Source organism: Mirounga leonina, unplaced genomic scaffold (genome assembly GCF_011800145.1).
Source record: "Mirounga leonina isolate KUSES-001 unplaced genomic scaffold, KU_Mleo_1.0 Mir_128, whole genome shotgun sequence".
Classification (NCBI taxonomy): domain Eukaryota; kingdom Metazoa; phylum Chordata; class Mammalia; order Carnivora; family Phocidae; genus Mirounga; species Mirounga leonina.
Genome location: NW_023270320.1, coordinates 2177911 through 2199456, shown reverse-complemented (window position 1 = coordinate 2199456; position 21546 = coordinate 2177911). Strand labels below are relative to the sequence as shown.

At 42.4% G+C, this 21546-nt stretch overlaps 1 protein-coding gene across 3 annotated transcripts; it reads left to right on the top strand.

Moving 5' to 3' along the window:
* On the top strand, positions 1–13103 carry VDAC3 (voltage dependent anion channel 3). Of its 3 annotated transcripts, XM_035003941.1 has the most exons (11): positions 10–108; positions 483–606; positions 2516–2584; positions 3509–3558; positions 4552–4554; positions 6471–6623; positions 7413–7465; positions 9401–9628; positions 10925–11075; positions 11853–11910; positions 12573–13103. In XM_035003941.1, exons 3-11 carry the CDS (start codon positions 2518–2520, stop codon positions 12662–12664), a joined length of 855 nt encoding a protein of 284 aa, XP_034859832.1. In that variant the 5' UTR covers positions 10–108; positions 483–606; positions 2516–2517; the 3' UTR covers positions 12665–13103. The 3 variants fall into 3 exon arrangements, with proteins under 3 accessions (XP_034859833.1, XP_034859831.1, XP_034859832.1); XM_035003940.1 differs by lacking the exon at positions 483–606 and having other exon boundaries at positions 2–108; XM_035003942.1 differs by lacking the exons at positions 483–606; positions 4552–4554 and having other exon boundaries at positions 1–108.
* The last annotated feature ends 8443 nt before the right edge of the window (positions 13104–21546 follow it).

The following is a 21546-nucleotide window of genomic DNA, read 5'->3' as shown; positions in this document are numbered from 1 at the left end:
GCGCAGGCGCCGCGGGGAGAGTGAGGCCGCGCAGGCGCGGACGGCGTTGGTTTGAAGAAGACCTTCAGCGTTGCCCTAGCGGAACCGAGACAGGCCTTCTGGCTGGAGGTGAGGGGGCCCGAGACCGTGAGCCGGGCGGCTGGCGGCCCGGGCGGGCTGGAGTGGGTGGCGGTACGCCGCCGAGCAGGGGACCCAACGGGAGGCCGGCCTAACGTAGGGCTTGGAAGGGAGAGAGGAGCCTAACGGGGCGCGGGCCCGGCCGGGCCGCAGAGGGCAGAAGGGACCTTGCTCCCCTGGCCGCCTCAAGTGATGGAGCCGCAACGCCGGCGTGGGGAGCGGCGCTCGGAGCGCCGAGCCTGACCCTCTCCCTTCCTGGTGGGCCCACAGGACTTTCTTTCTAGGCGTCAGGCCAGAAAGGAGGTTGGTTTCTAGGGAAGTTGGATCCTCGAACCCCAAACCCACCCCCACCCCTCTGCCCCCAGCTTCCTCTCTGGAATTGTCCAGTATCAGGGGAGCTCTGTAGCACTCCTTATCGCCAAGGGGAGGATGCTGTACGTGCAACTGAAAAAGGCGAGACGAGGAACAAAAGGGGCTCTTTACGGACAAGTTAGTAATTGTGTAAAGCAGTATTACCTAATTAACCCTTCCCCCTCTGTCTGCATCTAAAGCAACCTCGTACGTTGTGCATGCCAACGAACAAGTGCATTTTGTAGAGCTGATAGAAATATGTGATGATAGCTTTACTCCTGAGTGACATGAAGTCTGTGTGTCTTCTCTGTTTTTTGCTTGATCATACCAGCAGTGCATTACCCATCAGAATCGTGGGCCTGAAAAAGTAAGCTTGAAGTAGGCAGAATTGAGATCAGTTAGTAAACTAAACGGGCTACACTTTTGCATAGTGTCTAGCAGTGGTTTTGAAAAAATAAAGCAAAATGCTAAAAGACTGTCATTAGATGGATGTTTCTAAAGAGTTAAGTGTATCTTTTCTCCTGTCAGTAGATGAAAATCCAGACTGTAAAGGCTTAACACTTTTATTTGAATATATAGTGCCTGCCTTTCTGTACCGACCTCCTCAAATTTAGACTTCTGGCAGATTTCATCAGATACCAGCATCGGTTGAAATAATAAAGAGTAATATCAAATTGCAGTTGGCAATTCTAGAATGGATCATTTGAATGCAGGGAATTGAATTGTAAAAGAATTGCCCTGGAAGTGAACTCTGAAACCCTGGCTTAGGACAAAGTTTTATTATCGTATGAGTCAGTACATTTATACTCACTCTTTCACCTTTACTATATTCTTTCCTCTTTAGATATGTATTTTATGTTATACCCTGCTCTCTTAATATATATATATAGTCTATATATATATATATATATACATATATATATAATGTCTGTCATATTTGACAGGTTTAGGTTAAGGAACAAATTTTTAATGGATTCACAATTAAAAAGTGCATCGTAAGGTGTGTTGTGTTCAGGTGTGATGGTATAGGCAGAAACTTAGCAGAAGGGCAGATTAAGAGCCAGGCTAAATATAAGTAAATATTAGTTTGATTGTGTGGGTAGTTCAGGCATAGTAATTGCATGGGATAGCTGGTGCTCTGGATTTTTCTGGTATTGGGCGAATGGGACTGCTTGAGATGGTTCTACAATTGGTTAGCCATGGCTGTTGAGGCTGCTGCAGGAAGAGATTTCCCATTATACAAAGAGGGCAGAAGGGTGGTATGTTTATCTGTGTAGATAGAGCTTCTGAGAACTTTAATGTGAGAGCCATATCGGCAGTAGAAAAGCTGTGTGAATACCAAGTAGGTAAGGTGAAAAGTGAAGGCACCTTTGGTTTTTGAAGGCTTTAACTTCAGAGTATACACCAATTTTTGATAAACAGAATTACTGCAGGTAGAATTTATCCTGTTTGTGGCTAATGGGTAAGATTATATAATTTTATTTTTAAAAGAGCTTTGAGAGAGGACATATTCTGAATGAATGCATTCCAATTAGTATGGTAATTCTTATTTTAAGAGCTGAATTTCACAGTGGCAAAAATGTTAACCCTGAAGATTTTTAATGCATCTATTCTTACAGTTCTTCAAAAACAGTTTTACCTTATCACTTTAGTAGCCCTTGGCTTTATAACAGCCCAAGAAATGTTTTTCCAATGTAAAGTTTGCATATATATATATATATATATTTTTTTTTTAAGTAAAAAGTCCCAGTTTAACAAAGCATCTCCTTCAGCCTGTGAGAAATTTCTTTTCTTTGAAATGCAGTCAGAAAGATGATCTCTGTGAATCTCATGAAAACAACCCTTTTATTATCCAGTATTCTGGAAAGTTCTTTGTAAAGAAGCAGAATGCCTTCTCCTAACTTTGCTTGCATTAGGGTATAAGCATTAATGATGCAAAGGAAGAGAAAACTGTATACCTCTTCTCACAGGAAAAAATACGAGGACTGTGGGTGAATAAATACTAAATGGCTGTTTTTATTCCTTTGTCCTTATTTTTCTTTATAAGATATGTGTAACACACCGACTTACTGTGACCTAGGAAAGGCCGCCAAGGATGTCTTCAATAAAGGATATGGTAAGTATGCTACTGTACATTTCCAATTTGGGGTAAGGGTTAGTGTTGAATGCTTATTACTATATGCAAGATGCAGTGCTAGTAAAATGAGGTTAACATTAATCTACTTCACAAGATTTAAGGGGATAACTGTCAACAGATTATTAGACTTGACTCTTTAGAGGTAGAGTGCCTGCCTTACAAGCATTAAAAGCAATTATATACATATATGCATGCATATACATTTGCATATTTAATGTTATCTGTAAGATGAAGTAATAGAAATCTGTAATACTTCTGTCTCCTCTGGCTAGCCCTAGCGACAGTTAAAGTGGGGGGTGCACTTTTCCTCCTCCAAATAATGGCAATGCGTGAAGACACAACTTTTGACTTCTTTGGAGTAACATATTCTTGATCCCCAATGGATATTTATTTTTGATTTTTAAAACTTAATCTTTTAATTTTTGTGCTATGTACATTTGATTTTTCTTTTTTTTTTTTTAAGATTTTATTTGACAGAGACACAGAGAGAGGGAGGGAACACAAGCAGGGGGAGTGGGAGAGGGAGTAGCATGCTTCCCACGGAGCAGGGAGCCCGATGCGGGGCTCTATCCCAGGACCCTGCGATCATGACCTGAGCCGAAGGCAGATGCTTAACAACTGAGCCACCCAGGCGCCCCTACATTTGATTTTTCTTATTAACTAGTGTAATTATTTAAGTTTATACTTACATAAGCATAATATTTTCTGCTAATTTTTGTTTTTTGAGAGCTTAAAAATTATACTTATTTCATTATACGTCAGTTTTTAATGGAACTCTCACCTAACGAGGATACTGTGTATTTTCCATATGGAAGGTACATGGACTGTTTTCATAATCTCTAAGTTGTAAAAACTGGAGTGAAAACACATTTTGTACATTACTGTGTTTTTCTGTTTGTCTAGGATTTGGCATGGTTAAAATAGATCTGAGAACCAAGTCCTGTAGTGGAGTGGTAAGTACCTAATATAATTTTAATAGATGTAGCATAATTAACTTAAAGGCTATTAAAAAGTTGTTTAGTCTAGTTCCGTGAGTCTGTACATTTGGCACTGTGCTGTCTTCCTTACAGTTTTGTCATACTCTCAGATTTCAGTGAGTATCTTCCCCTTAGCCCTAGACAATCAGGTTGAATTTTGGGGGAGAACAAAGGTTCTCATAATAATAATAAGAAGAAGAATTCTCCCCCCTCATAATAAGAATATGCTTAGTCTTACTCTCAGGAGATATAAAATATCTGTATTTTTTTGACCCATATCATATGTTTATACTTTCATGAGTATGTATATGGGTCCTAAAAACTTTACTTCCATTATACTGGGTTCATGTAAGTTTTATTGCCTTCTTACAAAAACAAATTAATTTTAGTCTATCCCTTCCTGATTGATCAAAACAAATGTAGAACTAAAAATGCATGTAAAGGATTAATCTACAGTTTTTATTGGATGTTCATGAAGTCTTTTTTTACTGGAAGTTAAGAATATAGTAAAGGCTATAGACATATTTTCAAAGTGTCATTAACCAGAACTTTTATTCAGTAAATCTGGTAAATAGATGAACTTTACATTCACCTCATTGTCTGATTTCTGCTCATTGATAGCATACCTTTTTGGTACTTACCTATTTAAACCAGTGCTAATTTTATTTCCAGATATAATAATTTAATTAGAGGAGCTAAAAGAATGTGGAATTTGTATGATACTTTGTCTCATACTCCTGGTTTGTCATTATCATTTTTTCCCTAGGTTTTTCTAGTGGTAAATAAATATATATGCAGCTACTACTAGGTTGGGCATATTGTTATATGGTTCTGTTAAAATAGAAAATTATACTAACTTTGAATAGGGTTTCAGAATTTGGTCAAATTAGGTTTATGTTATAAAAATCATCGGCTAAAATTTTATCTCCCTTCCATGCTGCTGTGGTGTGGAACTGACTATTCATTCAGATGGTAAGAAAAATAGAGCATATTTGTGTGCTTGTTTTTATGGCTGCTTTTGGTCTCTGGTATTGATTTAAGATAAATTTCATCCATTGCTTCAATCAGTTCTTAGATTGCACTTAATATTTTTATCATATGCCATCTTTTTAACAGTAACATTTTTATGGTGGTTTTGTTGCTTACTAGCCTTTACTGTAGAGCTACAGATGTTATATGCACGTCATAAATGTATTTTGCACTGTTTGATCTAATGAAGAAGTTAGAGAACAACTAAAGCAATTGTGAGCCAGTTAAACTTTTTAACTTAGAAAAATTCTGGCCTTTAAGATTTGTACTTCTGATATTTTAGACTTTTGAGAGAGCTTCAAAGTAAGAAATGATGGTAACAAGGAAAAAATGTAGACTAAATACACTTTTACTTTAGTTTTGTGTGTGAAGTATTCCTAACACTAAAAATGAGGTTTATCTGTGCTATACTTTCAAGTTTATGAGAGGTATATGTAAAAAATAAAACACTGGATAGTTGGATCTACTAAAAGAAAGCAGTGCTCGCATTAAATAATTGTGTGGACTATTAAACATGATTAGCGTTTGTCATTTTGTACTGAGGCCTTACCCTAAAATGTGCAGCATGATACTCTCTTGGAAAACTTCCTGCATGGTGTTGATAAACAGATCATAGTTTCCCAGTTTCATCAGCATGTAGAGCTAGAGGTAAGGAGCAGGCTGTTTGGTAAAGGGAGGATTCATACTGTGGGCAGGGAAACAGAACTGCTCAGGGCTGGCAGCATTTCATGACTGTTGGCAGTAGTTCAGAAATGTTCTCTAAAAACAGGGCCAATCAGAAGGGTTTTTTTTCTTGACAGTTCATAGATTGTCAGTGACAGGTGTTGACTGTTTGCTTCCTTTTGGAGGGAGATCTGTTTCCTGTTGCTCATTGTCATATGACTGAAAGGACACCTACCTAGGGAGGAGGATATATTTTAAGGTGTTCATAGTAACTATTTGATAGAAAGCACTTTAAAAGGTAGATGGGGAGAAGGGAGAAAGAGAGATAATTTATACCCTTCCATTTTGTTTTGAAAAATGGGTACATACTTTCAAATATTGAGATTGTTTATATCAAAAATTTTACCGATAGTTTTGTGGACCAAAGCAATAAAGTTTTCGTGATCGTGTACTGTACTTAATGCCACTGAACTGCACACTTAAAAATGGTAAATTTTATGTTAGGTGTATTTTACCATAATAAAAATTAAAAAAAAATTTTTTTTAATGCACTGAAGTTCTATTTAAAGAGGGTAGGGATGGGGCATCGGGGTGGCTCAGTTGGTTAAGCGTCTGCCTTCGCCTCAGGTCATGATCCCCGGGTCCTTGGATTGAGCCCCATGTGGGGCTCCCTGCTCAGTGGGGAGTCTGCTTCTCCCTCCCCCTGCTCTTGCATGCTCATGTATTCTCTCCCCTCTCAAATAAATAAATAAAATCTTTAAAAAACACAACAACAACAAAAAAGAGGGTAGGGTAGTCCTTTCTAGTGTTTGGGGATTTTTAAGGATTTTAAAATTAATTAATGGCTTGAAAGATATGATAGAGAATGAATAATCTTTTTTCAGGTCATGAAAGTAAAATGTTTATGATTCAATATTTTTGTCTTTTTAGTAAAGGCATTTATTTTCAGTAATTTCTCTTTTAAAGGAGAGAATTTAAGATTCCCATTTTAGTAAGAGAGTATATGGAACAAGAAGTATTAGTAAGAGAGGTGGAATAATGGAAAGATCTGAAACTGGTTAAACTTTAGAAATGAGAAAGCAGGAAATACATTGTAACAAACTATTGGTTTCTGATGCATTGAACACTACTTTCTGAGATGAGTATTTTCTGTTTGATGAGTTGATTTTAAAGTAATTATTTTTCTTGCTTATCAGGAATTTTCTACTTCTGGTCATGCTTACACTGATACAGGGAAAGCGTCAGGCAACCTAGAGACCAAATATAAGGTCTGTAACTATGGACTTACCTTCACCCAGAAATGGAACACAGACAATACTCTCGGAACAGAAATCTCTTTAGAGAATAAGGTAAGAGAAGGCATTAGAAGTTATTTGTAGGTTAAATTTATCTTGCAGATAAAATGTTATTATCCATAACCTAGATAGTAGCCATATTTTTTCTGTGCATGTGGCCTTCTTTGATATGTCTTAGATTTCTAGAAAGTAAAACTGTGAGTCCATAATTATGACATTACATCTTTGTTCTGACCAGTTCTGATTGTAACTGAGCCTCCTCTGGGTAAACCAAACTATTCACAGTGAGGTAGTTTGATTTTATTTTGTAATCGTTGCAAAATTGCTCCATAGAAAAATGTTTTTAAATTCTGTAATGTCTTCAAAGAGAAAAATTAATCAGCAGATATTTATTAAGTATTTGCTATGTACAGGGCACTGTTTTTTGAGGTCTGTCTACATGCATACTACCATAGATAGTTAACATATATATGTAGCTGAATAAATTCCTTAGGTTGGTTTGTTAAATGTCAGGTTATCTCATTACAGTAATTTCAAGAGAGTATCAAGATTACCTGGTTGTATTGGAATTTTGTTGTTTTTTTACTGTAATTAATGTTATTGGCTGTGATAGAATTTGGCCCACATATTTAAACCTGGTTTTTGGTGAGAGAATCTGATGAAACCTGGGGTAAGGAGGGAGGGGAAGGATAAAGATGTAATTTAGTAAGTAACTTAATATTTGGCTTACTTTAATGACTCCTTTTTGTTGTTGTTAGGAAGTTAGAGAAAACTTTAAATTGGTTTCTTGGGTCGAAAAAATAGAAAATTACTAATTGTTTATTTTAAATCTTTGTTTTTCAGTTGGCTGAAGGGTTGAAACTGACTCTTGATACCATATTTGTACCAAACACAGGGTAATTATCCAAACCCTATTTTCTGAAATGTTTTTGTAGACTGTAGGGAGAGAGCGCTTTAGACTAGGGAATTGCAATGAAAAGTTTAGATGCAGGGAGAACTTAGGAGGTTGCTGTTAGGAACACCAGAGAGACCTTGTATGTCTAGTAAAGAGAAAGGAGGATTCCTTTGAAGCAGGGTAAAGTTTTGATTTGAAAATTGAACAGATGAACAAAAATACAAAGCTAGTCCAAAGAGGCATGTGTAGGAAAAGTTCAGGAGCTAGAAGGGCAGATATTTCTTTTTCTTCTTTCTTTTTTTTTAAAAGATTTTATTTATTTATTTGAGACAGAGAGAATGAGAGACAGAGAGCATGAGAGGGAGGAGGGTCAGAGGGAGAAGCAGACTCCCCGCCGAGCAGGGAGCCTGATGCAGGACTCGATCCCGGGACTCCAGGATCATGACCTGAGCCGAAGGCAGTCGCTTAACCAACTGAGCCACCCAGGCGCCCTCTTTTTTTTTTTTAAAGATTTTATTTTTAAGTAATCTCCACACCCAGTGTAGGGCTCAGACTCACAACCGAGTGATCAAGAATTGCACGCTCTACCAACTGAGCCAGCCAGGCATTCCAAGACTAGATAATTCTTAAGCTATTCTAAAGATTCATGGATGTGGTATTTTGCTGAGAAGTTAATTTCTTTTTTTTTTTTTTAAGATTTATTTGAGAGAGAGAGAGAGCAGGGGGAGGGACAGAGGGAGAGGGAGAAGCAGACTCCCCTCTAAGTGCGGAGCCAGGAGTGGGGCTTTATCCCAGGACTCTGAATCCTGACCTGAGCTGAAATCAAGAGTCGGATGCTCAACTCTGAGCCACCCAGGTGCCCCTGAGAAGTTAATTTCTTAAGAAAACAGTGTAATCTGGCTGGGGAACACTATAAGCAGTAGTTCTGCTACTGATGTGCTTTCTTAGCCTTTAGAAATCTGCTAACCTATCTGCTTCAGTTTCTTTGTCTAAAAAATGGGGATCATGTTGTTTCCTATTCCGCCTCACATGGGTCGGTGCTAGAAAAAGTCAAAGTGTCATTTTTCCTTAGCTGTAACAACGTGTGTCATTCCTGCCACACAGTTATCTTCCAGACAAATATTCTCAGAAGCCTGATTAAATAGGACAAGGATGATTAAGACCAATTTCATGTTTTCAGTACTGTCTTTCAAAAGTGTACACTTCTCTTCCATCCATCTAATGTTGTCCAGGGAGAAAATAGTGACCCTAAGGAAAATAAATATGTTTACCAAAGGACTGTATCCTTTAAAAAAAAAAAAAAAAAACCACTTCTCTTCATGATAGGTTATAACTTAGAAGTGAAGTGTGTCAGGTGTTAACATTTTGTAGCATTTGGGCATTTATAAAAACATTTAAAGAAATTTGGGTTCTCATGAATAAATACATATTCAGGTTATTAATTTGGTACTGAAATAGCTTATTCCTTTTTATACTTTTGTTCATCCCTCCATGATATTAATCATGAAATATCCTGTCATTTGAACTTACAGTGAAGAAAAGGTAAAAATAGTATATGCATTTCTTTTTTTCTTTTTTTTTTTAAAGAATTTATTTGAGAGAGAGAGTGCACGAGAGAGAGTACAGTGGCAGGGAAAGCAGACTCCCCGCTGAGCAGGGAGCCTGATGCGGCACTCGATCCCGGGACCCCAGGATCATGACCTGAGCCGAAGGCAGACGCTTAATGACTGAGCCACCCAGGCACCCCAGTATATGCATTTCTAATCCTAACAAAAGTATATTTGTAGAGTTAAGTCATTTGAAACTTTACTATATGTATGCCATCTACCAAAATCGTATTTACATTGGGGGAGAGAGGATATCTTACTCTATAAAGATTTCTGGACAGTAGTAGAAACTCATGTTGTTTTCGTTGTGTTGTTTTTATTTCTAACAGAAAGAAGAGTGGAAAATTGAAGGCCTCTTATAAACGGGATTGTTTCAGTCTTGGCAGTAATGTTGATATAGATTTTTCTGGACCAACCATCTATGGCTGGGCTGTGTTAGCCTTTGAGGGTTGGCTTGCTGGCTATCAGATGAGTTTTGACACAGCCAAATCCAAACTGTCACAGAATAATTTTGCCCTGGGTTATAAGGCTGCAGACTTCCAGCTGCACACTCATGTGTGAGTGTTTATAATTTATTCCGCCTTTAGCACTGGTGCAGTCGCCCAAAAAGATGGTAGCCATTAGCATGTTGAGAAGGTTAGAAATGATCGTACTTGCATTTAATATGCTTTGGTGGACATCCAGCCTCACTGTACTATTTTCTGAGTCAGCAAAACATTGCCAGAGGTAAATGCACTTGGTGCATTGTGCTGGGCTACTGGTAGTTACTGGCCTCTCAGTCTGTACCCCAAACTTTAGGAAGGTCTAGAATCTGTACAAGAACCATTGGGATGGAGAGAGCCCGGGCATAGGTTACCTCCTGATAAAAGGAATTCTTTGGAAATATTTCTGCTTCCTCTGGTGCCTTACTCAGCTTAGCAGTATCTGGAAGCCAGTCTGGATCATGAAGAGCAACCACCTAATTGATCTGAGCATCCTGGACCATCCCCAGTGATTCTGCGGAGGTTTTCGGGTACCCTTGGTCACAACCCAGCCACCCTTATTGCATTCAGAAGAAGCAGAAGTCCTCAAAGCAATCCTGGATTCAGTTCTGAAGGCTGCATCTTATTGGTTAAATGAATTTGAACTTTTAAATTATAGTTTATGTCTTGGCCTACTGGGCACTGTTAGTATACCGGAAAAAAAAAGGCAAAGGAAGAACTCTGTGTTTTCGAAGTGTTGTAGATTGCTCTCCACTAGACATTCCAGTTCAATGTAATGCCTGAAATAAAGTCAAGCAGTGGCCTAGACAGTGGCATTAAAATCGATGAAACAGTATGATCAGGAAAACCATGAAAACTCAGGGACTCTTAAGTTCTGGGATGCTTTGAAGCAATAATTTAGGCACTTCTCTAGAGCAGTACACCCTAGGTATTGTGGGGGTGGTGCTTTCTGACTCTAGGGTCGTTTCAAATGAAGTCCAGGATTGGCTTTTTTCTTGTACTGCTGTATTTTTTGTTTTGCAGGAATCTTTATTGAACTCTACTTTTAGGGTTCTAAATTCTTTGAACATCTCAAAGACATAGTTCATATTTACCTGAGGTATCTGCCTTTGTGCATAACTGAATTATGTCTAAGAAATTTACATTGTGGGGAGCTAAGTAAATGAATCAAATGTTAATTACACTTTAATTAGCCAGTTATAAATTACGTAACTGGATTTAGTTCCTTGTTTTGTTTGGTAGTCATTTATACTAGAAGTTTGCTGAAATAGATAGTTGCAAAATGAGATCCTTGTTTAAAGAGTCTTAGAATTTGTTTCCATGAGTGGTACAAACTAGGTATTTATGACTTTTCTTGTACCATGAAAATAGGAATGATGGCACTGAATTTGGAGGGTCTATCTACCAGAAGGTTAACGAGAAGATTGAAACGTCAATAAACCTTGCTTGGACGGCTGGCAGTAACAATACCCGTTTTGGCATCGCTGCTAAATACAAGCTGGATTGTAGAACTTCTCTGTCTGTAAGAATGTGCTACAAGATTGGGTTTCAGCTAAGTTGTAAATGAATGTTGTGATTTGGTTGTTGTGTGCATGTTCTTTATTAACTTTAGTGAGGTGGTCATTGTGTAGTGAAAAGAGTATTGTACTTCAAGTCCTGGAACCTGGATTCTAGTCCGAGTTCCTCCTATATTTAAATATAGGCTGTTGTCTGACCTTCTGGAGTCATTTTATCCCTTTGGCCTCAAAATTTTCTTATCTGTAAATTCATGGGATTTGATTACTATTCCTGTTGCTATTAATAATTCTTATTAATAATGACACTAATTGAGCTCTTAAATTTCAGGTACTGTGCTAAGGGCTTAATGTGTAGTATCTCATTTAATCCTCCCAACTACTCCATGTGGTGAGTAGTATCCTCATGCCCATTTTATAGATGAGGGAACTGAGACTTGGAGAGGTCAGGTAACTTGCCCAAAGTCTTGGAATCCAGATCTTCTCTCACCAGAGTTCATGTTTTAACCACTGTCAGAGGTTGTAAACTGACATCTCAAAAAATTCAGTACACCAGGGGTATTTGGATGCACAGTGTTTTAAAATTTTTGCTTGAGCCCTTTAAGCATGCATTCTCGAGGACCCTCCTATCCATACCAATTAAATTTTCAGTTTTGGTAGTTCTAGATTGGCCTGAAGTTGCTTTAGTTTTGGAAATCTGATGCATGAAATTGTGGTTGTACTGGACTTACATATTATGAAGTTGATTGTTTTCTAACTGTTTCTATTTCATCTCCTAACCTTAGGCTAAAGTAAATAATGCCAGCCTGATTGGACTGGGTTATACTCAGACCCTTCGACCTGGTGAGTAAAGGAATTAATAACAATGGGCGTGGGTAGGAGGTAATGGAGGAATAATGAAAATAACCTATAAAACCTACAACCAGGTGGCGCCTGGGTGGCTCAGTTGTTGAACGTCTGCCTTCGGCTCAGGTCATGATCCCGGGGTCCTGGGATCGAGCCCCACATCGGGGTCCCTGCTCCGCGGGAAGCCTGCTTCTCCCTCTCCCACTCCCTCTGCTTGTGTTCCCTCTCTCGCTGTGTCTCTGTCAAATAAATAAACAAAATCTTTAAAAAAAAAATAAACAAAAAACCTACAACCAACTGCAGGTCAATTCAGACCATTTTGTCACAGTTGTTCATACAAAGTAAAACAGATCAAGTGCTTTTGCTTAAAAAGTATTTATATATTTCTTACTAGAATTTGGTCACTCTGGCTTGTGAGTTTGGTTGATCACTTATTATTCTTAACCCTGAACTCCAGATGAAGTTTGCTGTGATTATGCTTTGCTCATTGCAGATCAGATGATTATAGATAACCCTGTGTTGACTTAGTCATACCTGAATGCTTGTAACTCTTACACCCAGCTGTAATCTGTGCCCTTGACTCCATCCATTGTTTCTATAGAATGAAGATCTGATTATAATACTTGTTATGAGTGATTGTGGTGTTTTCTTCTTCCTAGGTGTCAAACTGACCCTATCAGCTTTAATCGACGGAAAGAACTTCAATGCAGGAGGTCACAAGGTTGGGTTGGGATTTGAACTAGAAGCTTAATGTGGTTTTGAGTAAAGCATCCGATTTGTCCCTGGAGGTGAAGAGAACCCACTATGTTTTGGCCTTAAAATTCTGTGACATTTCAAAAGTGTGAACTTTTTATTCTTCCAAAGAATTGTAATCCTCCCCACACTGAGGTCTAGAGATTGCAAGTCCATCCTAAGGGAGGTACTTGAAGGCATGCCTGGAAGTTGTCATGTTTGTGCCACATTTCAGTTGAGTTCCGCAGTGTTATTTTAAATGTGTTCCTCAGCGACAATGTAGTGTCACGTTACAAAGGAAATGACCCGATCCTCCAGTTTGTACATCACGTCCTGCATGTCCCACACCACTTTTTCATGACCTTTTAATATATTGGTCTCTGTGCTGTAGTGGAATCTTTGGTTTTGCATCAGAGTAAAATAAAATAAACCCATCACATTTGGAACATAATCGTTCATCTGACTTGCTAGTGGTGGTTTTCTTATATTTGGTGTGATTGGTTTTGTTTTGAAAAATACTCTCCTCAGTGGTGGGCGGGATTTGTATCTGAAGTGGTAGGTCTGACATACCTGTGCTCTTGCTTGTCCCTTCCACTCTTGTTTATCACTCTGACTGCTCTTCTGCACTCAGGTCAAGGAGTGAAACCGTGAGTTGTGTCCCACTGGGCAGAGGTGCATCTTTTGGGGTGCTTGCTTCCTGTTGCACTGGTAGAGCAGGATCATACTGGTAGTTGTGTGAGTGGCTGGGAAAGAGTGGGGGCGGGGGGAGTGGAAGAGTACGTTTGGGGAAATGCTGTGGGGAAGAGATTGGTAGGAGGAGGCCAGCGCTGGAGGAGGCCCATCTGTGGCTCCCCTCAGGGCCTCAGGAAAGTGCTTTCGAGTACTGGATTTAGAGAAATTATAACCAAAGAATGGAGATCTCGGCTTAGAAAAGAAATGAGTAGGCTGTGATACCTTCAGGGCTTACTTGTAAATATCTTCCTTTTTAAAAATAGAACTCTTTTTGAAATGTTTTTCTAAGAACAATATATGCTGGTTGCAACAAATTCAGACACAAAAAGAGTGCAAATTCCCATTCCTTTCTCCAGTCCCTCTTCCTACTATCTCTAGCAGTTTGATGTATATCCTTGCAAATATTTTTCAGTGTCTTTAGAGATTACATAAATATCTTTATAAAATGTGAAAATCGCATCTTGTTTTGCAATATACTTTTTTTTTGCTTCTGTCATTCAGGTCATCAAGGAGGGTCCATCAGATTCAGTGGGATGCAATATACTTTTATTTTTATTTTATTTTTTTAAAGATTTTTAAGTCACTTCTATACCCAACATGGGGCTTGAACTTACAACCCTGAGATCAAGAGTCACATGCTCCAACCAACTGAGCCAGCCAGGTGCCCTGCTATACATGTTTAAATTTGACATGTCGCAGTCTTCTTTCTGTTTGTTCATATAGATCTGCCTCACATTTTTTTATTCTACCTGACTTATAAAGGTGATATTAACTGTTCTTTTTACTGTATTGCGTTTTTTGCTTTATAAACAACGCTGCATTGAATATCTTTGTCCACTTCTGTAAATATTTCCAGAGCAGTGTTGCCCAGTAGATCTTTCTCTGATGATGAAATTGATCTGTCTGCATTGCCTCGTCCGGTAGCCACTAGACACATGTGGCCAGTGAGCACTTGAAATGTAACTAGGGCAATGGAAGAACTCAAAAAAAAAATTTTTTTTAAAGTAATCTCTACACCCAACAAGGGGCTTGAACTCACAACCCCAAGATCGAGAGTCATATGCTCTACCAACCAAGCCAGCTGGGAGCTCTGGAAGAACTCAATTTTTAATTCTATTTCATTTTAATTTAAGAGGTTGCTAAATCATAAGGAATGTGCATTTGATTAGTACAAAATTGTCCTTCAGAAATTTTATACCAAGTTATATTTCTGCCATTGGTGGTCAAGAGTGCCCATTTTCTACATCCTCAATAGCTTTGAATGTCCTCAAACTTCAAAATTCTTACCAGTCTTAGAAATGAAAAACGGTATCTTATTTTAATTTGTATTTTCCTAATTGCCGGTGAGATGGAGCTGTTTTCATGTATTTACTTATCATTTATAATTCTCTGATTTGCCTGTCCAGATTCTTGCTCAGTTTCCAAATGAGTCATCTTAAAAACAACTAGAAACGATGGTTGCTGTTTGAAAGATGTTAGTGCTGCAAGATACTCCCCCCCCCCACCAAAGATTATCTTTACTAGCACCCAGATTCCAACCACCACTCTTTATGTTGGAAAAGATCTGTGATATCAACCACACGATGTAATTTGATTTTCTCATTATCTTTGTGGGTTGAACCACCATTATGGGAGCTAAAGTACCACAGGAAAGGAACAGGGAGTGCGAGGAGTACACAAGTTCCTTCTGTCCTGCTGACCTCTGTGGCTAGTTGCCCGTTACCGGCAGAAGCTCGTCTGCAGCCCGAGCGCTGGTGGGGCGCTGGGGCGGGCGGGTCAGTGCTGCACATGCGCGCGCTTCTGTGGTGTGCAACTTGGAGCAGAGAGACGGGCACGCTTCTGGAGCTTCTGGAGCGGTCACCATGCAGGACGTAATCTTCATCCTCGTAGCAGTAACTGCAGACATCTTGGAGTCCGGTAGTCCAGGAAGGAAAGCCATGCGGGGTGTTCTAGGATAGAGCAGTGCGTGGTGCTTGCTCATAGTGGGAATTCTCAGTAGCTCCCTCTCTCCACCGTAAAATGCACACAAGCACCTCTCTCCCCCCACCCCCCAGCTTTCTCCTCATTTTCCCTCTTCACCCTCTCCTTCCCCTCCCCCCCAATTAGCCTACAGCTCCTAGGGTAATCATTTGATTTTATTTACATTTTAAATGGACTCATTCAGGACACTGCCAGGATCGTCAATGTTGCCTTTTGAGCCTTACTCTCAAGGTAACTTATTTTGGCCTCAACCATATAGCCTGTAAGCTTTGCACCGGGAACAGAGAACTGACATTCCAGTTATATGTATTTAATGTCAGTGGGTTCTTGGATTCAGTGACTCTGCTCTTAGGAACTCGCCTTAAGGAAATCATCAGACATGCTCGTTGCGGTGTTCTTAATCAGAGAAAATGTGTCACAGTACCACGTGTGTAATGGGCATAACTGGCTACATGATGGTATGTGGATTCATCAAATGGCACATTATTCAGCCATTAAAAATCATGTTTTTGAAGAATAACCATTGAGAATTGTTCACAATATGTTAAATAGAAAAAGCAAAGAATTAATCTCAATTTTATTTTTTTTGAAAAGTAGATGTTGGGGCGCCTGGGTGGCTCAGTTGGTTAAGTGTCTGACTCTTGGTTTTGGCTCAGGTAGTGATCTCAGGGTGGGGAGATAGAGCCCCATGTGGGGCTCTGTACTTCGTGCGGAGTCTACTTGAGATTCTCTCTCCCCCTGTCCCCCCCGCCCCCACTCATGCTCTCAAATAAATCTTTAAAGAAAAGTATATGTGGAAATAGAAAAAAGTCCAAAATACTAATATTTATTATTTCAGGAAGTTGGAATCATGAATAATTTTTATTGATTTTATCCTTTACTATATTTTTCTGGTTTTCTAAAGTGAATTTATTTCTGTAATTAGGGAAATGCTCTTCTAATTCACATTGTTTGAAAAGGCAGGCAGCCCCCCTGTAGCAGCACAGCGGGTGGCACGTCTAATGGGTGGTCAGTGTGTGTGCAGCTCAGCAGATGGTGTGCGTCCTGGTCTCAGGGGACAGGGAGCCCCAAGGCACCGGCCGAGGCAAGAAACACCAGGGGCGGGGCAGGGGTGGGGGCATGGGTTAGCCCGGTGATGGGCACTGAAGAGGGCACGTTCTGCATGGAGCACTGGGTGTTATACGCAAACAATGAATCACGGAACACTACATCTAAAACTACTGATGTAATGTATGGGGACTAACATAATAAAAAAAAAACACCAGGGGCTCCTACCACCCTTAGGAGAGTTACCCAAATAGATCAAAGTACTAGTGTTTCTTGTGATAAGAAATAGGCATGAGGTTTTTATTAAATTTTAAGAGATTGAAGTTTACACATCACATTTTTTAAACTTATTTTTTTACAAGATTTTATTTGAGAGAGCACGAGCAGGGGGGAGGGGTAAAGGCAGAGGGAGAAGCAGACTCCCCGCAGAGCATTCTCTCTGGGAGTCTAGGATCATGACCTGAGGCGAAGGCAGATGTTTGATACACATCACATTTTAAATATTAGTTCTCCAAGAGATAAGAAGACAACACAATGCATTGCTAATCCATGTTCATACTCTGAGAATCACTGCTTAAGGAACAGAGGAGGGGGGCGCCTGGGTGGCTCAGTCGTTAGTTAAGCGTCTGCCTTTGGCTCAGGTCATGATTGGGATCGAGCCCCGCATCAGCCTCCCTGCTCAGCAGGAAGCCTGCTTGTGTTCCCTCTCTCTGTCAATCAATCAATCTTTCAAAAAAAAAAAAAAAAAACAGCGGAGGATGATGATGTCCCAAAGTTTCGTTACTAAATATCCGTCCTTGGAAGCTCACCAGTAACGTGGCCCAGCCTCGGGTTCTAGAACCTTGGACAGGAGGAGCTCTAAGACAGCTGAAGCCGTTTGTGGGCTGCCCACAGTGTTACCGCCCTGCACACACAGGAGGGTTGCCGTGTTTTCTGCGCATGAAGACCATCCTCCCTTTAAGATGACAGGCTCTGGGGGCGCCTGGGTGGCTCAGTCGTTAGCGTCTGCCTTCGGCTCAGGTCATGATCCCAGGATCCTGGGATCGAGCCCCGCATCGGGCTCCATGGGAAGCCTGCTTCTCCCTCTCCCACTCCCCCTGCTTGTGTTCCCTCTCTCGCTGTCTCGCTCTCTGTCAAATAAATAAAATCTTTAAAAAGCGACAGCCTCTGACGGCGCATGCTCTGTGTACCCTGCCTGTTGCCCTTTAGAATCAAGTCCCTCTTTTGCCCTCACTTAAATGTCGACATTCGGCTTCTATCCTCAGCCTTCTCTAATTCTATACCTTGGCGTTACGTTTGTGTTGAGTGGCTTTTTCAGATGACATCTGCCTGTCCTCAGAGATTCTAACAGCCTCACGGGCCTTCTCAGAATAAAGGATGTCAGATAATAGCACCATTCTTCCTCAGGTTTTAAACAAATGGTAAACTAGGACATGGTGTCAGTGGACAGAAGCCAAAAGCTGCATCTTTTGATGAAGGCTGCTTGACACTTGCTGAGGGTGAAGAGTGACCGTGGCGTCGGGCCAGGGCAGGCCTCCCCCAGGCCCGGGTGGGGGGCAGTGGAGGAGGGGGATTCTAGTGCTTCCTGGAGGAAGGAACTAACTCCAACACGCCCAGTTCATTCTTCCCCAGTGTGCCATTCACACGCGCGCCTTGCCCCCGGGGGAGGCGGTATGAGGGTAGCAGAGGCCCGAGTGTGGTGCTGACGGTGGGCCGTCCCGGGGAAGGAGACGCTGAGAACAGAACACCGCATTCAGCGTGTGCACGCCCAGAGCTGGGGCTTGTCCGCTGCGGAAATGGATGCAGACCTCGCGGTGGCGGGAGCCGTAGAGGCTGTGCTTCGGCACAGCTCCTGGGGATCCCTACGTACCCACTGCATTCGGCCCTTGAGTATGACCCGTCCTATCTTCCTGAGAGCTGCCTCCGACAGGTGTTCCCAAAGCCTCGCGCCATGTAAGACGGCCCTCGGGACCTTCCAACCTTCCGGGCAAGCTGCCTGTCAGACCCTCTTCTCGGAGAGTCCGCCGGCATCTAACACCGATCCCCAAACTGACCCAGTGCTCTCACGGTCCACCCTGCACTTGGCGTTCCCGCCCCATTTCTGCCTCTTCCGTGAAAGCTTCCCCATCCTCAGGGGGCAGCAATCACATTGTATTGCATTTTTGCTTACCCACCTCCCCTCCTGCCTGTGAACTCCCAGACGCCTTTTTGTCTCCCTACCTCCAGTGGCCAGGCCAACTCCTGGCACGATAGGCACCCAATGGGTGTTTACTGAATGGATGGGAATGAGCCAGCAGGCAGGTGGCTTGGCTTCCAAGTCATGGGGATTTCTGCATACGGACTGAAGTTCTCCTTCAGCAAGTACTCGTATTTTCCTGTGGCCATCAAAGAAACAGATATTGACATTTCTAGCAACTCTTTGAATTATAATTATTATCCTGGGAGGTGATTTCACTGCTGCAATTTAAAAAGGTGCTGAGAAGATGGTCACGATTGCAATTGCACTTGACCCCACTTGGTGTCGCTGTTGTCACTGCCAAGAGAAGGTGATGGTCCCACTGTGGAGTCCAGTGCCTTCTGGCCTGCAGGTCAGTCTGTCTCCTTCCTTTTGACCTCACTCCCTTCCCCAGCACCCTACCCGACGCCTAGTTTGGAACGTCTACATTCGGGGTTTGTTTGAACCTCCAAATGTCAAGCCTTGGGGGAGAGGCAAGGGAACGGTCCATCCTACTGTAGCCCAAATCTTTCTTGCTCTCAAGTTCTCAATTTGTTCTAGCCAGTAGAGATTAGAGAACAGCTGATCACCTTTGTTGAGTCTGAAAGTCCTTAATTTAAATCAGACTGAATTCCTCATGTTTCCTTTATAAGAACAGGCCAGAGAAACCTCTCACCCTTTCCTCCTGGGCTTCCAGGTTCTTAATCCCCTGCCAGTGTTCCTTCTGGGACCCTCCTCCCAGCCTCCGGCACAGCCCCCTCCTTCCTCTGGAGACCACAGTCGTGGACACGGTCTGACAGCCCCTCAGAGGGAGAGGCTGAGAGGACGTCGGGAAGCCTGGGGCTTACTCTGGTCATCTTACCATTTGGCTGCCTACACTTTTTCTCACTCTGTGCCTTTGTTTCCCCAGTGCCTGGCCAGCTCCGCGTGTTCCAAAGACGGGTGTCTCAATGTGGGAGGGATGATGGAGTGCAGGTGACTTTTCCCTTTTTTTCATAATATGCTTCAGGGTTGTTTCATTGTCTTTTCAGTAATAAAGGATGATGTGCTAGGAAAATATTTAAGAGGGTGACAATCCAAGGTCAGGGCTACATTGCCCCACCTCCATGAGAATTTAACCATATTCTACAGGTCTCATCAATCTTCTTCCTCCACCTAGCATGCAGAGAACCCATTCTCCAGTTTCTTTTAGTCTCTGGTTGTTTTGTTCAATGAACTGTGGCTTATTTTCTATTCATTCTCTCCATCATCTCAACTTAAAAGTTTTCCTCCAAGCAGTCCACCTGAGGGGAATCGTCCACAAAAAGTTCCCATAATAACAAGGGAAGGCACACCCGCTAGTTTAGCCCTATTCTGAGCCAGGCCCGGAGTGGCCGTTTTCACCACACCTTCCCCCCCAGAACTCGTCTCAGCCCCACGCGAGGCCTCGGGGCCCCCGCGAGGAAACATGCTAACAGGGTAGGGGTGGTTGTCGACATCGGCGCCCAGCGCTCCCAGACTCCAGGACCCGCTCCGGCAGGGGCACTTCAAGGCGTTGGGGGGACGTGGTCTCCGCCCCGCCCCACCCGAGGGCTGCACGGAACACACCGCCTGACCTTCCAGCGCCCTCTTCCGCCTCATGGTGTAACTGGATGAACTCACCGACGCCCTAGAACTTGACATGACGCCATTCTCTGAATGATGGGGTTTGTTTATTCTGCAGCTTATTCTGAGGAGACGAGAGGACTTATTTTAAAAAATTATCTTGTGAAAAATGAGTAAATGTGTTTACATATTTGCTCAGAAGCTCAGTCCTCTTGGAAAGGCAGAAAATGAAGTGAAGGAACACTGTCTTGGGAGCTCAGGCTGCTTTGGGAGCTGTCGCCCGTCCTCCGTGCAGACGTTGTCCCTCTGCAAGGGCCCCGGACACGGGGAAGGCAGGGTCTCCAGGGCGCCCGTCTTAGCCCCGCACAGCTCCCTTCTGTGGACGGTGATCTGGCGACCAAACCCCAGCTAAGATGCCAGGGCCGTCGGAGGTACCGCGGTCCGAGGAGTGCGTGGACTCCGATGAAGACTCTCAGGCGGCCAGGGCAGGGGAGCCCCTTCCCAGTGTCCGCGTCCCCGTCCTGGGTGACCCATCCTCTGCCAGAGTTCACCTCCCTGCCCTCGTGGAGAGGGGCTGGGGCCGGGGAGGGGTGCACCGGGCCGGCTTCTCTCTTCAGTATTGCCGGTGACGGTGCTTCGTCATCCCGAGGCTCGGTGTACGTGCGACCTTCGTCCCACTCGGGTCCCTGGGTCTTTGCTCCTGCAGCCCTTCTCCCAGGACGCCGCTTGCAAGCTGGCGCTGTTTTGCTTTTACTCTTCGTATGAATTTAGGAAGAAATCCAACTTGTTCTTGAATCTATAGTTTTATCATAAGTGGGGGCATGAAAGGCCTAGAATGCCATTTTAAAAATCAGAGAAAGCAAATTTCTTTGTGGAGATGAAGAACTTGTCACACCTGGTCAGTGTCCCTCATCTCTGTCCCCTTCCTCGTTCCAGAAGGAAACGGAGCTTGAGAGCCCTGAGGCACAGGCTGCAGGAGTTGGCTTCCGAAGCTCCAAGCAGGGGTGTGGGGGGCTGCTTGAACCGAGAAGAAAGAGGACGTGCCTTTTTCCGCTAGGCCCTTAGCCCTGGACACGTGACCCGACTGCCCCCCCGCCCCACTCCCCCTCAAGAGGCTGGCTAAGTTCACACACTGCTAACACGCCCCGTTAGCAGTTCTCTGCTGAAGAATCAACGTGTGAATGCTAACAGTGGGGATTTCAGGGTGCTGGGCTGTGGCCGTCATTTCTTCCTTCTCTTGCTCATGTGGAGTTTGTGTACCAACATATAACAGTCGTAAATAAGAAAGTTATTTGAAAAATAGAAGTAAACCAATTATGTAGCGCTTATTTTTGTGGCAACTG

Coding starts and splice junctions, on each gene's coding strand:
- VDAC3 (XM_035003940.1), top strand. CDS start 2,518: ATGTGTAACACACCGACTTACTGTGACCTAGGAAAGGCCGCCAAGGAT. Junction 7,466..9,400: donor ATATTTGTACCAAACACAGG/GTAATTATCCAA, acceptor TATTTCTAACAG/AAAGAAGAGTGGAAAATTGA. Junction 11,076..11,852: donor ATTGTAGAACTTCTCTGTCT/GTAAGAATGTGC, acceptor TCCTAACCTTAG/GCTAAAGTAAATAATGCCAG.